Source organism: Canariomyces notabilis, assembly GCF_033297395.1.
Source record: "Canariomyces notabilis strain CBS 508.74 unplaced genomic scaffold N656scaffold_7, whole genome shotgun sequence".
NCBI lineage: Eukaryota > Fungi > Ascomycota > Sordariomycetes > Sordariales > Chaetomiaceae > Canariomyces > Canariomyces notabilis.
In genome coordinates this window covers 36,416-56,797 of record NW_027041829.1, presented here as the reverse complement: position 1 = coordinate 56,797, position 20,382 = coordinate 36,416, and the positions used below count along the sequence as shown (strand labels likewise).

Below are 20,382 nucleotides of genomic sequence, written 5' to 3'. Positions count from 1 at the left end.
AATCAAGATTCGGCAACTTCGATTCGGTACTCAAGTTCGACAACTTCGGTCTCGGTTCGGTTCGATTCGGTCCGGTTCGGTTGGGATGGGTCGGGGTCTGGTCGCGGTGCATGGTCTCGGCTTCGGACGGGAGGATGGATGGTTGGTGTTTGGTGTTTGGGGTGTCGGTCTTCTGTCAGGGTATTGTTCGTTTGTCTTTTCCCGAGGGTCGTCGTGCTCGAGGGGGTCGGTGGGTGGGCTTTTTTTGGAATGTATACTTAGTACCCGAGGGTCGCCGTGCTCGCGGGAGTGGTGGGTGGGCCATTTTGTACTTTAGGTTTCTTTTCCTTGGTCGGGGGGTGGTGGTCAGTGGGAGGAAGGGCTGGGGGGAAGGGCTGGGGGGAAGGGAGGGAGGGGGGGTGGTTTGGTGTTTTGCGAATCTCATCATCGTTACGCACTTCATCGTCCCATTGTCTGATCTGTCTGTCTCGTCCTACGGATTGGTGGCTGGTGCCATTCAGGTGTTACTTGGCAACACATACATATGCACTTGGGCAGCTCTCTGCCTTACTCTGTTGATTTGCAAAGTCGTTCTCGCATGGTCTTCTCATGGAGCATTCTCCGGCTTATGAGCTCACCGATGGCATCAACACATGGATTGGTGGTGACAGTTGCACTAACGAGCAATTCTATTCATTGTGATGGGAGTCTTATTGCCTGTGTGATGTCAGGGACATCACCTCCCTACGACACTGCCTACATCATATACGTCTTGATACGCCTCTTGCTCCTTGTCAACCCATCTGTGTCCGCTAATGTAGTATACTCAGTATCTGACCCCCAGAACAAGATTACGCCGCCGGCCAGGATGACGAAGGCCCCTCGATGGGTTCCAATACGCAGGATACATCAGTTGCGACGTAGGCTGCGATCGCAAGGCTGCTTTTGCCTGCTCAATGACGGTCAGCTGGGCGTGAAACGCACCTTCGTCACTGCCAGAAGCCGAATCATGGTTCCAATTGCGGACTTCGGATTGCCTCTCACGAAGTGGCTCATGCTCTGCAAGTCTGGCCAATAGCTCCCGAAACCGCGCGGCAAGCTCTGGCTCTGTTGTTATCGCCGGATTGGTCTCGCACATCGTTGTTCCTGTGGATATTGGTACTGCGTTTGGAGAGGCAAGCGGTGCATTCCTGGGTGCGGCGGCCTCGTCCGAGCGAACAGTGCTGGAGGGCGAGGGCGGAGGCGGATGGTAGGAAGAGAGGCTGCGATTCCCCCGGTCCGCCTGACTTGCGCCGGGCGACCACAGTGAGTCGAGACGGTCACCTCGGTCACCTCAGTCGTGGGGCTGGGAAGATGCGCTGTAAAATGTACTCGAGGATGATACACTAAGGCGAGAACCTCCATCGCTGACCTGGTGAGGTGAACTCCAAAGAGATGGAGTGGGCGACCAAGCACGAGCAGATCCATCGTTGGACTGATCAGATGGATACCAACAAGACGGTGTTGGTGGTGTTGTTGGAGGTGTGAACCCTCGCACCGGAGAATCCAAAGCAGGCAGGTGGTAATAGGGGCTCGACGGGCGAGATTCATCATCAAGGTCTAGACCTGTGGGTTGGCATGGGGTAGCCGGCGTGACAGACGGCATGTTTCCTGCTTAAGATTCCGGTTATTTTGCCCGGGATCGAGTAGACTTTCCGGGCTTAGACGACTAGGTACACCTACAGAGACTTTTGCGGGTGCTATGCCGCCTGATCTGGTTTTAATGGGGAGCAGAAGGGAGAATCGCCTGGTGTCGAACAAGCAGATTGTTCCATTGTTCTCTTTGTCTGGGGCAGAACAACAGATTTGGCACAGTTCAAGGTCTCAGTTTCTCGCAATAAGTGACAAAGAAGCATGACAATATCCCATGATCAGCACATCGCCGTGACAAGCTCGTTTTGGACCGTTGACTTGATATTGAAGGTATCGTCCTCTGCGAAATCTGCGAAGAAGCATATTGAATGGATTGACAGCTTGCTGTAGCGTGAAGTTGCGATGAGCCAAGAAAGTGATACTGCTTGAGGCCTCGCCTATCAACCAAGTCAGTTTACCAACAAGCGACCTGATGCCCTCTTCGCCATCATGTAATTGTGCAAGGTCCCCTAAAGCGAGACTTTGCTTTTCGTTCAATATGATGCAGCTGCGCTTGGTTGGAGGTATTGATTGGGTTGGATCATTTATGACAAGTCCCAAGCTCATTTGTTTCGAGGAGGTTAGGTTAAAGTTGAGAGCTGAAACGCCACTTACACATCAGTCGCGACAGGGTGGGGCGCCAAAGTGGGCCCCAATGCCAAGTATGCCAAGGCCCGATTCCCGGCGAGCTGCTCCTTCGATGCAGATTCTCGTCGCAGCTCCCTCAACCAACAACGCTTCAATTCACATCTGATCAGCGACTTGCAAAACCCACAGTCCAAGGCTGTTACAAGCACACGACACGAAATGCCTCGGACAACCCGGGAGCCGCGTTCGCCAGCTCATTCAGCAAGTCGTCGGGCGCCTCACCAAGTGCCCGCCTGCCGCAGCGGGACACTCGTAATCACGGGCATCTCTTATCTCCCAACAGACCACCGATGAGTGCCTTGCCCATTCCACCCAACCGGCCTGCCAGCACGTGCATCACGTGTCGAGCCCGCAAAGTCCGATGCGACGGCCGCCGAGTGACTTGCAGCAATTGTGACCGCTTGAGCCTGCCTTGCTCGTACGACGGCAATGTTGGCGTCGATATCGTTTACGGTGACTCAGGTCACGGCACTGCAACTGCAACCGCCATCTCGGTACCCCGCCGTCGAGCCCGCCAGGCATGCCAAAACTGCCACGCCCGAAAGGCACGCTGCAGTGGCTCGTTGCCCAGTTGCGACCGCTGCCGTGGCCAAGGTCTTGAGTGTGTCTACCGCCCCACGAAGCGGTCCCTTCCGTTGCCGGGTCCTGCTACCACCGCTGCCTCCCCAGCCGGAGCCATCAACGACAATATTCAGACGGCCCTGAGCTCGCCCAACGACCACGGCACGCCGCGCACCAGGACTGCCAGTCCTGCCGCTACCCTAGGCCAGCTGGATCCCGGCGAGGCGCTTACTCTCCGGGCTTTTGACAACTTCTTCCGCCACATCCACCACATCCCGGTGTTTTCCTTTTTGCATCGCGCCTCCGTCATGCAGCGATACCATTCTGGATCGCTGGCCCGCTCTCTCGTGCTCGCCTTGGTCGGCATTACGGCCCTGCTCACCGACCTTGGCCCCGGTACTGAGGAGTACGGCAATCAATGTGTCGAAGAAGCGGTATCTCTGTGCTTAGCCGAGCTCGAAAAACCCACCATCCACTGCCTGCAGACGCTGGTCATTGCCGTCAAACATCGCATCCTCTCGAAGCGGTACTCGGGCGCCTTCATGCTGCATGCCATCGCCAGCCGTTTCGCCACAGCCCTCAGGCTGAATCACGAAAACCCAGAGCTCTGCTTCCTCGCGCGTGAGTCTCGCCGTCGACTCATGTGGTCGCTTTATATGATTGATTCCTTCATATCGGCCGGCCAGCGGGATCTGGCCCTGTGGCCTGATGCCGAACATCAGATCCATGTGCAGCTCCCCTGCAATGAACGAAATTTTGAGTTTGACCTGCCCGAGCCGACTGAGCCCCTTAGACCGCCGGCCTTGGCTCCTGGGGGAACCATCCCACCGTTGCCAGACGTGCTTGGTTTCATGGCTCTGCATGTCCGCATCCACTGGATGCGCACTCGAATCCTGCAGTGCACATCCAACGTGGCGGCCTCGCCATCCGAAGATGCCATAGCGATGCTGCCCTCGCAATGTGCCGATCTGGCTACCGAGCTAGAGGCTTTCGAGGCGAGGTTGCCGGCCTCGTTCCGCTGGTCTGAAGCTAACCTGGGTCTTCGCACGTATTCCCCCAGGCTGGCCATCTTCATCATGACCCATGTCTGGTGGAGGCAATGCCACCTCGACCTCTACCGCCTCTTTCTCCCCGGCTTGAGGGAAGCGCTCGCGCCGGCCGCGATGCAGCAACTGGATCCTCATTTCGTTGCGCACAAGCGGCGGAGCTGCTATGAACACGCCAGGGCCATGGCCGACATGTTTGCGCAGCTCCTGAGCCTGGGGAGCAGCGTCCCCGTCACAGACATAGACCTGCCCGCGTGTGCCTTCCAGTGTTTGAGGGTCTTGTACCACTGCTTGCAAACGGAGGGGCCTGATCATGGATTCACTCCAGAACGAGTGCAGGAGCTCGCCGCTGTCTGCCTCAAGACCGCTCGGCAGTGCACCGCCGGGCCGGCGTCTGCTAGCATTGTACGTCTTCTTTTTTTTTTTTTTTTTTTTTTTTTTTTTTTTTTTTTTTCGGTTTTCTCTCTCCCAAATTGTTGTTGCATCACAGGGACTTACAGGCGATACCCCAGCAAGCCGACATCGAACGGCTCATTGCAAACGGGCTGTTGCTGCCCGAAGATTCCCCCGTTTGGCCAGGCCGCGCTCGTGGCTCGGCCGTCGCAGTTGGCATGCCATATCTTGATGAATCGATACCCAATGAAACTCCCGTAGAGTCTTTTCAGCTGCCTGTGGCAGCACCAACAATCGGCTCCACGGCTGCTGGAAGCGTGCCCATGACGGAGACATTGGTAGCCAGCGCAGCTCCTGCTTCTCAGGCCAGCGTAGGAACAAGCGCGAGTAATGCGTTTGAGGAAATAGCGGACGGGTTCAACTTTGGCCCCGATCTGTTTGGGCCAGAGTCCCTGTCGGCGTTTCCAGGCTGGTCGACCATGGGTCATTTCCCTGGAAGCAGCATGTGACCAACTGCGTGGACTTTGGCGATGCTGCATCAGGTATACCAGTAGTTGGACTTTGCACGAAGGGTTTCCACCATTATGAGCTTCTGGGCCGTGATGGTCAGGATGTCTTGAGCCCGTCACGCCATTTGCTGCTCTGATGTCGCCATGCCGCGTGCTCGTGGGGGTTGCATATTTAGTGCGCTGTGGCGGTCTTACAGGGACGAGGGGAAGGGAATTCCAGGTCTCAAATGACTAACGACAATCCAACGACGAAATGATGCGGATGAGGGAGTTATATACTGGTAAAACATTACATTAATCATGATAATACATCTTAACAGCTCATGTACATCGTAAAGATCATCATGTACCGTATGTACAGCATGGTTTCCATCCTGGCGTATCGTCTTGTCTCCGAGAAGAGACCCGATCCGAAACCGATGCCCCACTCCCGGACCCCGCCCCTCACCGCAACAACGGGGTATTCTCCGACGGACCTTCCGACTCACGGCTCCCTCTCCGGGATCCCACGGCCACCACAGTGACGCTCCCCCGGCCCGAATCGACAACGACCTTCTCCCGGTAGATCCAACCAACGCAGACACCCGCGCCAGGGCCCAGCACTGCCGACGCGACAGCCGTCAGGACCGCCCCCCGCCACCCAGCCTCGACAAGGACCCAGTACAGAACGGTGAGCCCGATGAAAAAGACGTTGATAATCACAAACTTTGTCATGGCGCGCGCCATCTCCCGCCGGTCGTCGGCTTGCCTTAGGACATGAACCACGAGCCAACCGTGCGCGAGGACTGAGCAGACGATGGGCAGCAAGTAGATGCCTACCAGCGTCCGAGGGGAGGACGCGAGGTGCATGCTTTCCTGCCATGCTGTTGTTTGATGCTGATCCTGGTCCTGGTCCTGGGCTTGGTTCCACTTGAGCTTGTTGGAGGTGGCCGCCAGCCGGACCAGCCGGCGTGTGAGGGAGACCCACACGGGGAAGAACAGCCATGGTAGTATGGTGGTGGCTGGGTGGTGGTGTGCAAAGATGAGAAGTGTGATTGAGGGGATGATGTACCCGATTGCTATGCTGACGGGGATGGCTAGGCTCTCTGCGGCGGGGGAGACGTGGTGGCGCGTTGTCTTCATGTTGTCGCTGGCTTCAGCAGTTGGAAGGTTGAGGTTGGACCGTGAGTGTGAAGTGGCCCTGGCGCGGTGCAAAAACCCCGGAACAACCACCAACTCCCAGACCAACGCGCCGGCCGGTATCAGCAAGCTGAAAACCAGCCAAGTGCCCGTCGGGTGCCGCGTGAGGGGCGTTGCTGTGCCGGCGGGCCGCGCAGCCTCGAGGACGCACACGGTCAAGAGCCCCGCGATGAAGGAGAAGACGAGGTCGGCCATGAGCGCGGCGCCGCGGAGAGAGGTTGCTGCGGCTTCATGGACGAAGCTGACCAGTGCGCAAGTGGGCGCGCCAAGTAAAGGGATGTGAGAGAGGAAGGGCAGCCGCGAGCGCGCGTGGCATTGGCTGTAGAGCATGGCGATGTTGGCGTCGGACAGGCCGTGCACGAGTAAGGTGTAAATGGTGAGTATGGAGAGGAGGAGTGGCGGGATGAGAAGGTAGCGGAGGGAGAAGGGGTGTGCACGGCGTGCTGCTGCCGCTTGCGCGGGCGGGGGGTGTCCATCTTGGCTTTCGTCTCTTTGAGGTTCGAATTTGAGTTGCGTGCGCGAAGTGAAAAGTGAACTTGGTGAGGTTCGAGAAGCAGGGATTCCAAGTTTTGGTGTTGTGATCGCGTGCACTGTCTGGCTGACCGTTTTGGTCTTGGCAGCTGGGTCCACCCGAAAGGTCCCTTGCAGCCAAGATTTTTGGAAAAGCAAGTGCGGGCATCAAGCTTGAATGGCAGGTGTGGACCGTGTGGCAACTGGCAGCCGCTTCCTGTGATAAACTTATCCTGACTTCTGACTTGCAAGACCTCAACGCGCCTTTCTCCTTACACAGCTCCATGCTGTAACCGTGTAGGATACCTCGTCCTCCTGCTTCAAATCGGCAAGCCACACAAATAGTAACTTGATCACAAAAGCTCAACCAGCCATGTCGATGGTTTCAGGGCAAAGACCGCTGACCCACTTCGATTCCGACTCCCGAGCATGTCGCGCAACTTGGATAGGTACGTAGGTATGTGTTTCTAATTCGTTGTATAACAAGGAGATTCGTGAATACCCCCCGGGTAGCTGTGGAAGGAATGGGGTTTTATGAGTTATCGGGGTAGTTGGCAGGCAGGGTACTTCGGAGGGGAAGAGGTCTGTTAGTGCAGCCCGTTTTTTTGTATGCAAAAATCATCCTCTCTACTACCCCTCTTAACAGACCTGCTAGTCTTCTTGGATTTCTCGCAGGTGCATCCCGAAACGCTCACATAAATCACTCAATCAACAATCTCTTTTAATCCTAAGCCACTCGTCACAGTGTCCAGACACTCCAACGGATAGCGTCTAAAGACCGCGGTATCGACGCCCCTCAAGGTCATGTCACTGCCGACGCCCCGGGTTGAGTACCGGGGCACAACATACACACCCCTTGCTCTTCGGGACTCGAAACACGGAGCGAACAGGCACGGTTGGCTCTTATTCTTCCACCCTCGGGAGATGACAGGGGAAGTAGGAGAACACCTTCCACTCATGGATGAGATCGGGCGATAGGCTGCCTAAGCCCTGAAGTTGAGACAGCGGGTGGGGCCGTTCTCTTCTTGCCGGATTCCATCCGGTGAGTTACCAATGCACTCTCTGGGAAGTCTTCTAAGAACTCTATCTGGTGCGGCAGCTACCGCCGATAGGGCGGTCAGACGATGGGGCCGTCGAGGTACAATACTCCGTACTGGGAAGTTCTCCGGATGCGAGACAGGAGAATGATTTCAGACCCATTACAGTAGACGTTGGCAGGAAACGGCAATGCAGTGCTCATAGCTCCGCTGCCACCAGCAAGGGCGCCACCAGTCCCGGCCTCGTAATGGGTGCACTGCTATGCGGAGACGGGGCCGCCACATGTCAGCCAAGTGAGTAAGACCCAGCATACGCGTCGGCCACAGGCAGTTGGTCTCTACCCCGGTGTATCCTTGATTCATCATCGAAAACGGGCCAAGCTGCAGGGTTGGACTCGGGTTGGCCGAAAGGGTGGCTGATGTAATCGATGTCATGACAGAGAACAAGCTAACATCGATTTATCTTGCGAGAAGTAGGTTGGTTGAAACCGACTACTGTCCTGAACTCTGAAAGAATGCAACCACACTGCCAAACCACAGAGGGCAAAGGCTGGCAAATCCTCCCGAGAGCTCCCCTCGCTGGGCGAATAGGAGCACATGTTGCTGACCACATCGGACTTACACGCCAGCAGAAACCGAGCACCTCCACTACTGGAGCATCATAGACAACTAATAGGGTTTAGGTGGCTGCCCTTCCGGCTTATTGGTGCTTGACAGCTACATCGGACGTCAAGGAAACAAATAGTTGGGGAAAGAGACCCTAAGATGCCATCATCAGTTGCACAAAACAGGCATCAGATCGTTCCTGGTACGTGTGCCTCAGTCGGGGCTGTTTTCGAGCGACTTCTTGGGTGCTCCGGGTCTGCACCTGAAGAGCTGTTGACCTCCGCCTAAGAAGTTGTTCGAAAACAGCCCAGGCAGACATCAATTTCAACGCTCGCCGCCCTCACCGTCTTTCAGCGAGAGCCACCATCATTCAATCCCCATTCAAGTTCGGGATCTGGTGGTTTGGTGGAACGGTCTAAACCACTGGCAGCCCCTGAGTAGCGTATCCATATATATATCTACTACTATATACACCCACGTACGCGAACGCAAATACTCGAAGCCATTCTGTTGTGCCCGTCTTGATGGCGACCATCTGCGATTTATTCCCCGAGTACCGCTCCACAACCTTGCTCGACGACCTGCGTCGGAGCGAGTACGACTACCTCGACGCCAACCACCAAGTCTACCTGGACTACACCGGCTCCGGACTCGCCGCGCGGTCACAGCGGCAGCACCACGAGCAGCGGCTGTCCCAGTTTCCCTACGGCAACCCGCACTCAATCAACCCTTCCAGCGCGGCCGCCACCGAGGCGATTGAGCGGACGCGGGCTAGGATTCTTGCGCACGTCAACGCCTCGCCGGCCGATTATGCCGTGGTATTCACCCCCAACGCCACGGGCGCCGCGCGGTTGGTTGGGGAGGCTTACCCCTTCCGCAAGGGGACCAGATATGTCCTCACAGCGGACAACCATAACTCGGTTAATGGAATCCGCGAGTTTGCCAGGGCCAAGAAGGCTACCACCGTCTACGTCCCCCTGGCGCAGGGGACTGATTTGCGTGTTGGTGAGAAGGATGTGCTGGCCGCGCTGGCGCCGAAGATGAAAAGGGGTAAGACAAGGCAGCTGGTTAAGTCGGCTCTCAACTGCCGTGGCGGCATGCTCGGGAGACTTGCTTCATCTTTGCCATGTCACCATGACTCGAACCGTGACCGCCAGGTGAAGAAGAAGGGGCTGTTTGCGTACCCGGCGCAGAGCAATTTCAGCGGCGTGCAGCACCCACTCTCATGGGTGTCCCTCGCGCAGCAAGCCGGCTACCATGTGCTGCTCGACGCGGCCGCATTCCTCCCTACCAGCCCGCTGGACCTGTCCGGCCCGGAGGGAGTCAAGCCCGACTTTGTGCTGATCAGCTGGTACAAAGTGTTTGGCTACCCGACAGGGGTGGGATGTCTGATTGCGCGGCGCGATGCGCTGGCTGTTTTGCGGCGGCCCTGGTTCTCGGGGGGGACCGTCCAAGCCGTTGCCGTCAGCACCACTGGCAGTCCTCGACCGACGGTTACTGGTGACAATGCTGGTGCTGCTGGGCAGCACTTCATGGCTGAGGGTGAGCAAGCGCTTGAAGACGGCACGGCGAACTTCCTGTCCATCCCGGACGTGCATTTCGGACTGGACTGGCTGGCCGGGGTGGTCGGGATGCGGACCGTGCAGACGAGGGTGCGGTGTCTGACGGCCTGGTTCCTGGCCCGGCTGCAGAGCGACGAGATGCGCCATGCTGACGGCAGGCCCATGGCCCGCATCTACGGGCCGAGAAGTATGCGAGCGCGGGGAGCCACGGTCGCTTTCAACTTTCTTGATGCTAAGGGGCGCGTGGTCGACGACGGACTCGTGGCGCTCGAGTCGGCCGCTGCAGGCATCTCGCTCCGCACGGGGTGTTTCTGTAACCCCGGTGCCAGTGAGCGCGCGCTGAGGCTGGATATCAATGCGATTCTGGAACGGCTGGCTGCTGCTAGTGCTGGTAAGGAAGGGAAGTACGACGGCTTGGGTGAGACTGAGTCGATCAGGGTTGCTGGGCGCTTGGCCCCTGGCGCGGTGCGCGTGTCGTTTGGGCTCGCTTCGACGAGCGCCGATGTTGATGAGTTTTTTGCGTTTGCGTGCGAGACGTACAAGGACCGCGTAATTGCGCCCATTGGGTCCAACTTTTCCGATGGCAGCTTTGAGAAGAAGCGCGGATGATGGATAACTCAGGGGCGAAACAACGCTGCCTTCCTTGGCGGTTCCAGACGTTACTCGTGTTGAGATTGTTCAAAATAGAGATTACTATATAAAGCTGTCGTTTAGCAGCCTATCACTTACCAAGAACATGGTTTCATGTGGTGCTCGTGTTGATCTCCATATCACCTGAACGAGAGAAAATACTGATCCTCTGATGGACTGATACCAATAAGGGATCAAGTTGCACAAAAAGGGGGGAAAACAGATTTACACACTGCCGGATACGGTATTGTACCAGTACTTGTATGGCAGATGTGGAATTGTTTATTTGGTAACCGAGTTCTGACCATGTATATGTCAATGTAGTACTGTACCTATTGACAGACATACCCCTGGTCCCTGAAGCAGTGAATCAGATACATGAGAAGGTGCCACAAGAACGGGCTCGTCCCACATTGCACAATGCCGTTCCGAACCACGTGGATGCCAGCGGGGACCTGTCTCCGACTCGGCCAGCTAATAATAGCAATCACCAAGGGCTCTCCGCCCGTTTCAAATTCAGGGAAGGTATGTACGTATCAGTACCTATGTGCAGGATGCCTGCTTTCGTATTCCTCCCAAGCACCACCAACCACCCAATGCCTCAAGCAAGATTCGGAACCGCCCAGGGGCTCCACGAGTCAATGTTGAAGCTGTGGCTCTGCGTCGAGCGGAAGATGTTTGTGTTGCCCGCATTAGGGTTATTCAGCAGGAACTTTCCAATAAACGCATTCAGCTCGCTGCCCTGCTGGGAACTCGGGAAGCTGCAGTGCGAGTTCCCGCCAACCTGCGAGTATCCAAACCGGTCGAGCGCGCCCAGGGCCTGCCACTGCTTCCGCGCAATGCCCATGCAGCCGTAGGTCGACACCTTGCCGAGCCACTCCATATCCACATTCTCCATGATGTAGAGCGGCCTCGGCGCGATGAGGCCCGCGAGCAGGTGGTGGTCGAAGGGCAGGCTGTTGACATTGTTGACGTGGCTGTTGAAGTTGGGCGAGAACCACACGTTCTCCTGCACAATCTGCACCGCGTCCTGCACGTTGTCGCCGCGGGCCTTCTGCCACGCCGCGATGCGCCAGCACCCGGCCCCGCCCGCCCCTGACTCTTCGGGCAGTGTCAGCGCAATGCGCGGTTCCAGGGCCCCAGCCACCATGGCGCCCTTGCCGTTGCGCGAGCATCCCGTCACGCCGATCCGCGCCGGGTCAATGTTGGTTTGGGCCCGGGTGAGCTCCAGAGCGTCCAGGATGCGCGACACGCCCCATGCCCAGGCCGTCAGGGCGCCCGCGGAGTGGCCGCTGCCGTAAAGATCGTAGAACTTGCCCCTGCCGCGCGAGGAGCCGCCTTGCTGTTGGGCAATCTCGTCGTTGTTGAACAGGATGGTGGCCACGCCCGCGGGGACGGGCAGGCCGCCGAAGGTGCCGAAGTTGATGATGGCCGGGTGGGGCCCGCTGCCCGAGGGCCGGTTGTTGATGGTGACGGAGAAGGAGATGGACTTGCCGCCCTCGGAAACGCTGATGCTCAGCGTGCTGCCCGAAAAGCTGGCCGACACGGATGCGGGCTTGGGCGGCAGGGTGCCCAGCTCGTACCGCTGGAGGAGTTGGCTGATCTCGGCCTGGCGGCATGTCCAGTCGGCCTTGCTGGTGACCTTGCTGCCTCCGTGGAACGTGAAGGGGTCGTTCAACGCGTTAGAGACCGGGTTGCCCAGCCCGGCTGGAATGGCAGGGCACGCCGTGGGCCCTCCGCCTGGTGCCGTGGATGTCGTCTTGCTGACAGGCGGAGCAGAGGTTACAGTAGATGTTCTGAGCGTGGTGGACGGGGTGGGAGGAGAGGATGTTGTAGGGCCACTCCCAGGAATGCACTGGTGGTACCATTGGTTCTGCTGGAAGCAGTAGGCGCCTTCGACGCACACTGTCGGCCCTTGCCAGCCCTGGCCACCACACTGGCCCCAGAGACTCTGCCGTTGTTGCGCCTGGACGCCAGCAGCGCGTAGGGCTACTACGAGAAGCGAAGCAGCTGTAGGGGTGAGCATCTTGATCTTGCGGTTCGGAGGGGATACAAAGGGTTGTCCTGCTGATCCTCCAACTGTTGAAAACCAGAGCTGGCAGTGTCATCAAGACTCGACCGTCTTTTATAGAGAAGCCGTTCTTCAATTCAGCATGGCGTTTCTCGGTGCAAGAACTAGCTCATCCTCGTCCATGGCCATGATTCTCCGGTTCTCCGACACTGGAAGTTGGTCCTCCGAATATAGTAACATCATCGGTTTAGGAGAGAGCTGTGAAGTTAGCGCACCTTACCCATTCGGTTCCAGTCAACCATGCGGCTGCAAGTCTGTGGTTCTCGAAACCCGGTTCAGCACCGGCCGAGTGCTCCGTCCGTTCAAGCGGGCGTGTCCAGTCTGCCGGGATTGCATTTAGCCTGAAATCTGGAGGGACTGGCGGCGACTTAGATGCCCTGGGACACCGGAATCGCCAAGACAACATGCCCGGGTGTGCCATTGTACGTAGGTATGTGACTTATATACCGAGCATGGTATTGTTCTCGCAGGACTCACCGATCCTAGCATAGGTACTGCAGGGCATACAACCGCCCTGCGTGGCCAGGCTGCTTTGGAGACTCGTCACGGTATCGATCTCTGTAATCCAGTGTCAGCCGTCGATCCATGATAGCCCAGCATAGCGAAGGAGTCAGGTATGTAAGCCTGATGCGCGCCGCTGTCGACATGTTAAGCCCAAAAAAGACGTCAGGAGCCACAACATCCGACCGAATTCCATGGTAACCTTAGCACGCGCTAATAACGGTTGAGTTACCACCCTGCGCTGTCAAAGACGTACACTAGCACGACAACCCACGTGTGCAGTTGGGACCTAGCCCGGTAAAAATAAAAAGGTTGGAGATCCAAGAACCGGGACCCATGATCCTGTTCCGTCGGATGCTTCCGAAAATCAGCACGCCTAGACGAGAAAGATTTGAAACCAGGCAACTCCCGTCAATTTGTAGGTTCCGTTCTTGAAAGGGGAAGGTAGAATGTGAAGTCCTTTCCCAGGAGGTATTGGCACCCAGTTTAGTGGACCCCTAACAAACCATGACCACAGTGTGGCAGGGGGGTATGTATGTAGTCGGCTCTGTTAAGAGGGGTAGTCGAGAGGAAATTTTTACAGATAGAATTCTGACTACACTAACAACAACGAGTCAACGACAGTCCTTGCACAGTGCATGCGTTGGATGAACACAGGCGAGGGATCGCTACATCTGACGAGTCATCTATGTAAGCTACACTGAAGGAGTCGCCGACCTCTTGGTCACCTAAACACTGCTCGAACACGCTGTCCCGTCATTCCAAGTCGAAGCGCGTGTCTGCCTTACTGTCTGCCTGGGCTCACCTATGTCCAAGTGCCCGGGCCGTTTTGCGGACAGCCTGATTTCCATTAAAGTTTCACTTGCGCGCGGGGCAATGGCGCTGAATGGCCTTCGCTCGCGATCGCGTCTACGTTGTGCGGCAGGTTCTCCCTGTGGTTGAGAAAGTGTTCAGCTTGCTGTTGTTCCACCAGAAACAACAAACCGTGAACCATCGACACTTGCCTACGGAGTTTGGGGCCAAAAATGTTGGTCACCCTCCTTGCTACCAGGTGCTGCCAAGCCTGTCAACGTACATAAGAAGCTACGTACTGTGTAGAGAGAAAAGTGACACAGTGTAGGGAATTTTCTATACAAATACTAGCATTTGCTCGTAAATCTCACTAGAATTGGGGGGCACTGGGCATTGAAGTGGCCCAGTACGTCCGTAATTGACCCAGTAATTGGCCTGAACGTGAGCTGACTAGGGTGGCTTTTAGTGGGTGGCTCACAGGGCTGTGAGAAGTTGAGAACCTCACTGTATTGGGGTCTTGGCAATCTTGGCAAGAGGGAGACGACGAACACTTTTGGCCCCAACCTCCGTATTGCCCATCTGACTACAGCTTGGTCCGGTACTAGTACTAAGTCGTCCCTACCTTATTTATTAACTAAGTGACTAAAGTCACCGTTTTTTTCTTGTATGCGAACGAGAAGCGATGCTCAATCGACGACGTTGCAGGAACCGGCGACTGCTTGGAGCTGTAAATGTAGGCTCTGCCGTTATCTGTCGTCGCGAGTCTCACGACCGGGACAAGGGGCCAATCTGTGGGTCCCAAACCGCCCCTTCAGAAGCGGCATCACACCTACGTTGAGTTCGGCATCGAGGAGCACTCAAGGTCCATGCATTCAGGATGGACCACGTGCAAACTGCTTCTTGAGGCTACAGGTAGCATGCTCCTTGCTGCCCCTGGAGAAACCATCTCGTCCATCTCAATCAACCCTTTCTCTCCTGATCGGCCGTTCTCTATCTTCGTGGAGATTAAGAATAGCAGAGCATGTGGTTTTCACATCGAGTTCTATACACCTCAAGGTTTGCAACCCCTGTGATACAGTGATACATCCATGGACTCGTGCTGACCTGTGCCGGACACGTCTATACTTATCAACCCCCAGGATCCCCAAAACCTTTTCCATACATAGACTACGCTCAGGCGATATCCCCGACTGCAGGTGGTGAAGAGTGTCTCAAGTGGGTGGGTGACTCAATTGCGCATTGCGAGACCAACCACCCCTGCTGCCAACTCCCTAAACAAACATTGCTGCCGACGCGGGTCATCGACGTTGGGTCCGAGACCCAACTCCCCAGACTCTATATATCTCATGGCGAATCTGGCAGGTTTGCCGCCCTCAGCCACTGCTGGGGAAAAAGGAAGCCCCTTACGCCAACCAGGGAGTCACTGGCGAAACTACAGCAAGCCATCCCAACCGAAGACCTCCCGCCGCTATTTCATGACGCCGTCATCCTGGCACGGCGCCTGCAGATTCCGTACCTTTGGGTGGACTCGCTCTGCATTATGCAGGACGATTACGAGGACTGGGAGCGCGAGGCCGTGAGAATGGCCAGCGTCTACTCGAATGCTTGGGTCGTTTTTGCAGCACACACAGCCAAAGACAGCTCCGAGAGCCTGCTCTCTGCGCCCCGCTTGCCAGGCACGCGGAGCGTGGCGATGGAATGCGTGGGCCTGGAGGGTGTGCATGGCACCATCCACGTGAGGTATGCCGGACTCGGCGGCTGCGATTCGTTTGACAGGACCGGAGGTCACAATCGTTGGCGGCATGAGGAACGCTTGCCTCTGGATTTCAAATTCTTTGAGCCTAGCTTGCTCGCGAATCGAGGATGGGTGTTCCAAGAGCGGATCCTGGCGAAAAGGACGATCCATTTTACACACTGGGAGGCCGTGTGGGAGTGCGGCACCGAAATCCGATGCGAGTGTGGGTTTTCCCCGGCACCCAACTGGCACGGCCGGACGTTTAAACCCAACTTCATTAAGCCGCAAGAAGCAAGCTCTAACCGCTTCGCAAACCCGCAGGCCAAAGGCTGACAGCTAGGTTGGAAGCACTTGACTCCGATATCCACCTCCAGTGGCTACAGCTGGTGGTGCGATTCACAGGGCTCGAACTCACTTTTGACAATGACCGGTTGCCTGCCATGGCTGGGCTTGCCACCTCGATGCAGCGGCTCACGTCTGCGACGTACCTGCAAGGCCTGTGGAGCGACGACCTCCCAAGAGGCTTGCTGTGGGCCAGCGACAGTCGCAGGAGCCGCAGGTGTGTCAACGTTCCGTCGTGGTCATGGGGTTCTGTTACCGGCCGCATCCAGGCTGTCCTCTACCCGACAGGTGATTTTCTGATTGAAGTCATCGACTTTGGCCTCGATACCCTTATTGCAAGCCCCTCTTACCTAGCCAACGAGGCGGGAATCCGGCTTAGGGGCCAAATTATTGATGGACGCTTTGCCGTTATCGCACCCTCAAGTTACACCGAACGGGTAGTCGGGACAAATCTATCTACGTTCTCCTACCATGATAAATCCACAGGCGTCCGGTGGCTCATTGAGGGCAGGCTGCAGCTTGACATAGAACAGGGTACGGCCGAGCTCCTCGCTCAAGAGCAGTGTTCCTTGCTATTGGGGTATATTGGGAATGGTGCGATGTTCTGGCTCGTACTGAAGCGGCTAAGGAACGACTCACGGTTACTCCAACGGGTACTAGGAAGACTCTTCAAGCAGCCCAAAAATGACGCACTATTGTTTAAGCGAGTAGGGAGGCTCTGGGTCGTGTATCGCGATGAGAATAATCCTCGAAGGAGCTGGCTTGCTAGGATACATGGCTCTGGATACTCCCTGAGGTCAGACATAGAGGATCTAAAGTTGTGGAATAAAGCCCGGGTGATCACCCTTGTGTAGATATCCAGCATACCATAACGGTATCCAACGCACTGCACCTTTACTGCTATTAGTCCTGCCGCGCTTGAATAGAATGGCACTGGTAAACGATGCATTGAATCAGTAGTCCTAGTAGTACCCTAGACTTATCTACCAGACTCTACCTTACCTTGGCGCAAGTTGTGGCCGCCAGGCGGACAGGGACTACGGCCAAGATCTCACGCGGTGACGCGCACCAGGGGATCAAACCGCCAGTTGAAGATTTAAGAGAGACTACTAAAGTTATGGACACGCCAAAAGTAGACACTGTGCCAAAATAATCATCTCCAGAGCAAAGGTGAAAAACAAGGAGACGGATACTAAGGCTCACTACCTCAGGGGCTGCCAGTGTGCACCTGCCCATCTGCTCTATGCAAAACGATTCTCCCCCTAAGGTACCTACCTAGTACCCCGATATGCTCACTACTAAGTACGTTTCTGTTGCTACGCTATACAGTGATTCTACTTGTTTTGACCTCAAGACTCTCCGGTATAATGTCGCCCTGGTCGACGACAACCTTCACTCTTTTTCGGATTTGGGTGTTGCGGCAATCAGCTAATGCCAGTCACCGTTGAACGCCACAGAAAGGGAAGGCGCAAGGCATCCACTAGATCGACAGAAACTGCCTCCCTACGGAGTACTTGGTATACATAGGTAGTGTACTTATGTACACTAGCAATTAAGCCTTGCCATAAACGGAGAGATAGGGAGTGACTATCGAGCGCCTGAGCCATGGGCGTCAGCCTCAACTCCCAGAAGAGAATGTCCCCATGTCCGGAATCCCCAGCTCCGTCTCAAAGTTCGATGCTCCAGATTGTTGACAGTACAAATCGCCCTTCCTCCGACATAACGCGACATGTCTCGTATCAGCGCCTCCTCCCATCTCGATAATCCTGCCCTAAATCATCAACATCTCAGTACTACACCAAGATGTTACTTCCGGACTCCGGTTTTGTCACTACAGTGTTTCCAGTCTGGAACAACTGGATCAAGTCTTTCATCTTTCGCGCAGCCGAAGCTCTCCTCGTCTTGGCAATCTGGAAGCTATTCTCGTTGCTCGCCGCCGTGCAGAACCGTTTCACCTCGTTTGCCGTCTTCTCTGAGAGCCTGATCCAGAAAGCATATTTTGTCTGGTGCCGCGGAATATCCAGAGATGCGCTTCTTGTTGGGTTCTTCACCGCCACGTACGCCGTGTCGCAACTGTACGGGACCCTGTTATGGGCCATTGACGCTCCCGGTTACGTGGTGCAAACACAGCGGGTCCGGGCATCGTCAATCTCGTCTGCATTGCTCGACGACCCGGAGTACATCGTGTCGTACAAAATCACACCGGGCAGCCTTAATGCAAGCGGCTTAGAGCTGGCCGAGGCTTTGAGCGCCAATTTGTTCCGGTCCGGCACCAATGTCACTCTTACCGGACGAATTAACCAGGGAACGCCGCAGTCCGTGACTTACTCAGGACCGCGAACCGACCCGAGGATATGGCTAGATGATGAAGGCTGGTCAGTCGGCACGAACACACAGTCCCATGTAGCCCTCAGGCTGGGCGGGTCAAACGTGTCTGACCAATTTACTTGCGCATATGGCGACATCGAGCCCGACAAATTTAGATTCTACAACTGCACCTTCGACAACGAGTGGGCGTTGGACATGCTTCAAGTACCTGTTGGCACACCTATGGTGCACTACAATAGGGAGGCGAGCGTGAGCGGCAAGGTTGGGATGATCAATCCTCGAAGGAGTGACATTTGGTCCTCGCTGGGATCTGCATCCGGAACTGCCGTCCGCGTTCACATGTTCACCGTTACCAAGGGCCACCATAGGCACACATTCGTTTCCACCGCGTTCAAGGCCTCTATCGTCATTCTTGGCGACGCTTGGATTCCCGAAGACGAGATCAGAGACCTCAATACAAGACTCACGAAGCCATACATGAAACCCGAGGAACAAGAACTTTACGATCAAGGACTCTCCGTGATCATGAAGACAATCAATGCCGCGCAATCAAGCAATCAGAGCGCGGTGATTGGGACGGTCATAAAAGAAGGGCACCAGATACTTGAGGGCTTCTGGGAGTTATTCACGGCGGAAGGCATCCCTGGGAATGTCATGCTGAGAGTATTCCGTTTGACGAGCGTCAATATTACCCACTTGAGATCAGAAACCATCGACAAGTCGCCAGTGCCATTTGAACCTTGCGACAACCCGGGTCTTCAGAACGTGGCGGTGGGCGGAAAGGTAGACGAGACAGACTGCGTCGGGGACGCCGCATTTGAATCGACTAAGAATATCACGGGGTACCTTGGCCAGGTCGATAGCAGTGCCGTCCTTCACATTACCGGCCTCGGCCATGCTCCTTATTCTTCCAGTGCCAAAGCAGCAGATCCCGGACTGTACCCGTGGATGGTACAGAACCTGGATAATCTCACAAGCTTACTCTTGTCCCGGGGTTATGTCCTTGGGCTGGATCCAGGGCTGGTCACGGTGGAGCTCACAAGCACAACTCCGGGGGTTTCCTACCTCCAAGTCTTGATGATACTGTTTGCGGCGTTCCTGGCGCTCGTTGGATGGGGCAGTTTGTGGTTCTTTGCATCTGGAAATTGGTCGTCGTCGATCCTGGTAAATCTCCTGAGTACGACTCATGCAGTATCTTCTGGGAACAAGGACAGGGATGAGCTCGGGATAGTCTACGAGATTCCTGATATCAGACTCGAGAAGAGCCATGGAGCCGTGGAGCTGAGGACAGACACTGGAGTTTTCAGGCATGAAGCTGCTGAACTGGCAAGCCAGGCAAAATCCCCACTGGATCTTTCTCTCCTGGGAAACGATAGGCCAATATTAGTCTAGCTGCTAGAAGTACAGACCCTTGGAGATGTAGGAGTAGCTGAGGATAACAAACACCGAAGAATTCTCGTTCCCCGTGGCTCTCATAACTCCTCTGGTCTCTCTTGGTTGCCATTGAACTGATGGGTGAACTGTAACGGGTGTCAAGAACCGGATCGAAGTCCACACGAAGCCATGATAAACACAAACATCACACACCACCTCAACAATGAATCCCATATAGTGTAGTGGTTAGCATTCCAGATTTTCATCTTCTGTTGAATCCTTCTGGCGACCCGGGTTCGAACCCCGGTATGGGAAAGCTACCTTTTTGCACCGTCTCTTGGGTCTGAATCACACAAGGCGATTGAAGAGCATGCAGGGCATTAAGCTTAGCTCGGAGAAACACTGAACTCAGTCCAGCTGTAGAGCAACCTCAGATATAAGGTCCAGTTTCTCTTGATAGAAGTCGTTTCTTAGGTACATTGCCTATGTATATATAGAACTTGAAGAACGATTCCAGCATGCTCTGGCGGATGAGGACGTGGATGGATCCGAACTGATTCAGGACTACAACCGAGACAATCTCCCCCCTCCTATGAGTTTTGATGTGAAAGGTCTTTTCACAGAATAGAAGAAAGGAGGGCTGACACGTATGTTCCTATCGGCGCTCCCCACTACCACCCGCCTCGCCTGATACATGTTGCCATTAACGTTTTAAGCTTAATTCTAGGCTTGAAACTAAGGGGCAATCCAGTGGGCAGGTAGGCACTCCTGCCTAGGCCACGACCAACCAACCATATCCGCCGAGATAGTACACTCAAGTAAACGAATCCATCGCCTAAGCGGCCGAACCTCCTGCTAACTAGCCTCACATGGACAGCACGAATATCACTTATATAAGAGGATTGGTT

The 20,382-nt window shown here is 55.5% G+C and overlaps 5 protein-coding genes and 1 non-coding gene across 6 annotated transcripts; 4 read left to right on the top strand and 2 right to left on the bottom strand.

Moving 5' to 3' along the window:
- Positions 1 to 2,588: 2,588 nt before the first annotated feature.
- Positions 2,589 to 4,807, top strand: N656DRAFT_707047 (uncharacterized protein; the record flags this gene model as incomplete). Its single annotated transcript, XM_064811400.1, has 2 exons — positions 2,589 to 4,310; positions 4,418 to 4,807. 2 exons carry the CDS (start codon positions 2,589 to 2,591, stop codon positions 4,805 to 4,807), a joined length of 2,112 nt encoding a protein of 703 aa, XP_064671244.1.
- Positions 4,808 to 5,251: 444 nt separating this feature from the next.
- On the bottom strand, positions 5,252 to 6,316 carry N656DRAFT_796911 (uncharacterized protein; the record flags this gene model as incomplete). The annotated part of the gene is made up of 1 exon (XM_064817581.1): positions 5,252 to 6,316. The coding sequence occupies one exon, from the start codon at positions 6,314 to 6,316 to the stop codon at positions 5,252 to 5,254; it is 1,065 nt and encodes a 354-aa protein (XP_064671243.1).
- A 1,850-nt stretch (positions 6,317 to 8,166) lies between these two features.
- N656DRAFT_777652 (PLP-dependent transferase) lies at positions 8,167 to 10,359 on the top strand. The gene has a single exon (XM_064814865.1). The coding sequence runs from the start codon at positions 8,664 to 8,666 to the stop codon at positions 10,308 to 10,310; it is 1,647 nt and encodes a 548-aa protein (XP_064671242.1). The 5' UTR covers positions 8,167 to 8,663; the 3' UTR covers positions 10,311 to 10,359.
- A 573-nt stretch (positions 10,360 to 10,932) lies between these two features.
- On the bottom strand, positions 10,933 to 12,357 carry N656DRAFT_706939 (carbohydrate esterase family 15 protein; the record flags this gene model as incomplete). Its single annotated transcript, XM_064811392.1, has 1 exon — positions 10,933 to 12,357. The coding sequence occupies one exon, from the start codon at positions 12,355 to 12,357 to the stop codon at positions 10,933 to 10,935; it is 1,425 nt and encodes a 474-aa protein (XP_064671241.1).
- A 1,775-nt stretch (positions 12,358 to 14,132) lies between these two features.
- On the top strand, positions 14,133 to 19,559 carry N656DRAFT_843974 (HET-domain-containing protein). The gene is made up of 4 exons (XM_064819116.1): positions 14,133 to 14,751; positions 14,835 to 15,653; positions 15,752 to 16,306; positions 17,619 to 19,559. The coding sequence occupies exons 1-4, from the start codon at positions 14,562 to 14,564 to the stop codon at positions 19,490 to 19,492; spliced, it is 3,438 nt and encodes a 1,145-aa protein (XP_064671240.1). The 5' UTR covers positions 14,133 to 14,561; the 3' UTR covers positions 19,493 to 19,559.
- A 143-nt stretch (positions 19,560 to 19,702) lies between these two features.
- N656DRAFT_t57 lies at positions 19,703 to 19,789 on the top strand. Its single transcript has one exon. It is a non-coding gene; the product is annotated as a tRNA-Glu (tRNA).
- The last annotated feature ends 593 nt before the right edge of the window (positions 19,790 to 20,382 follow it).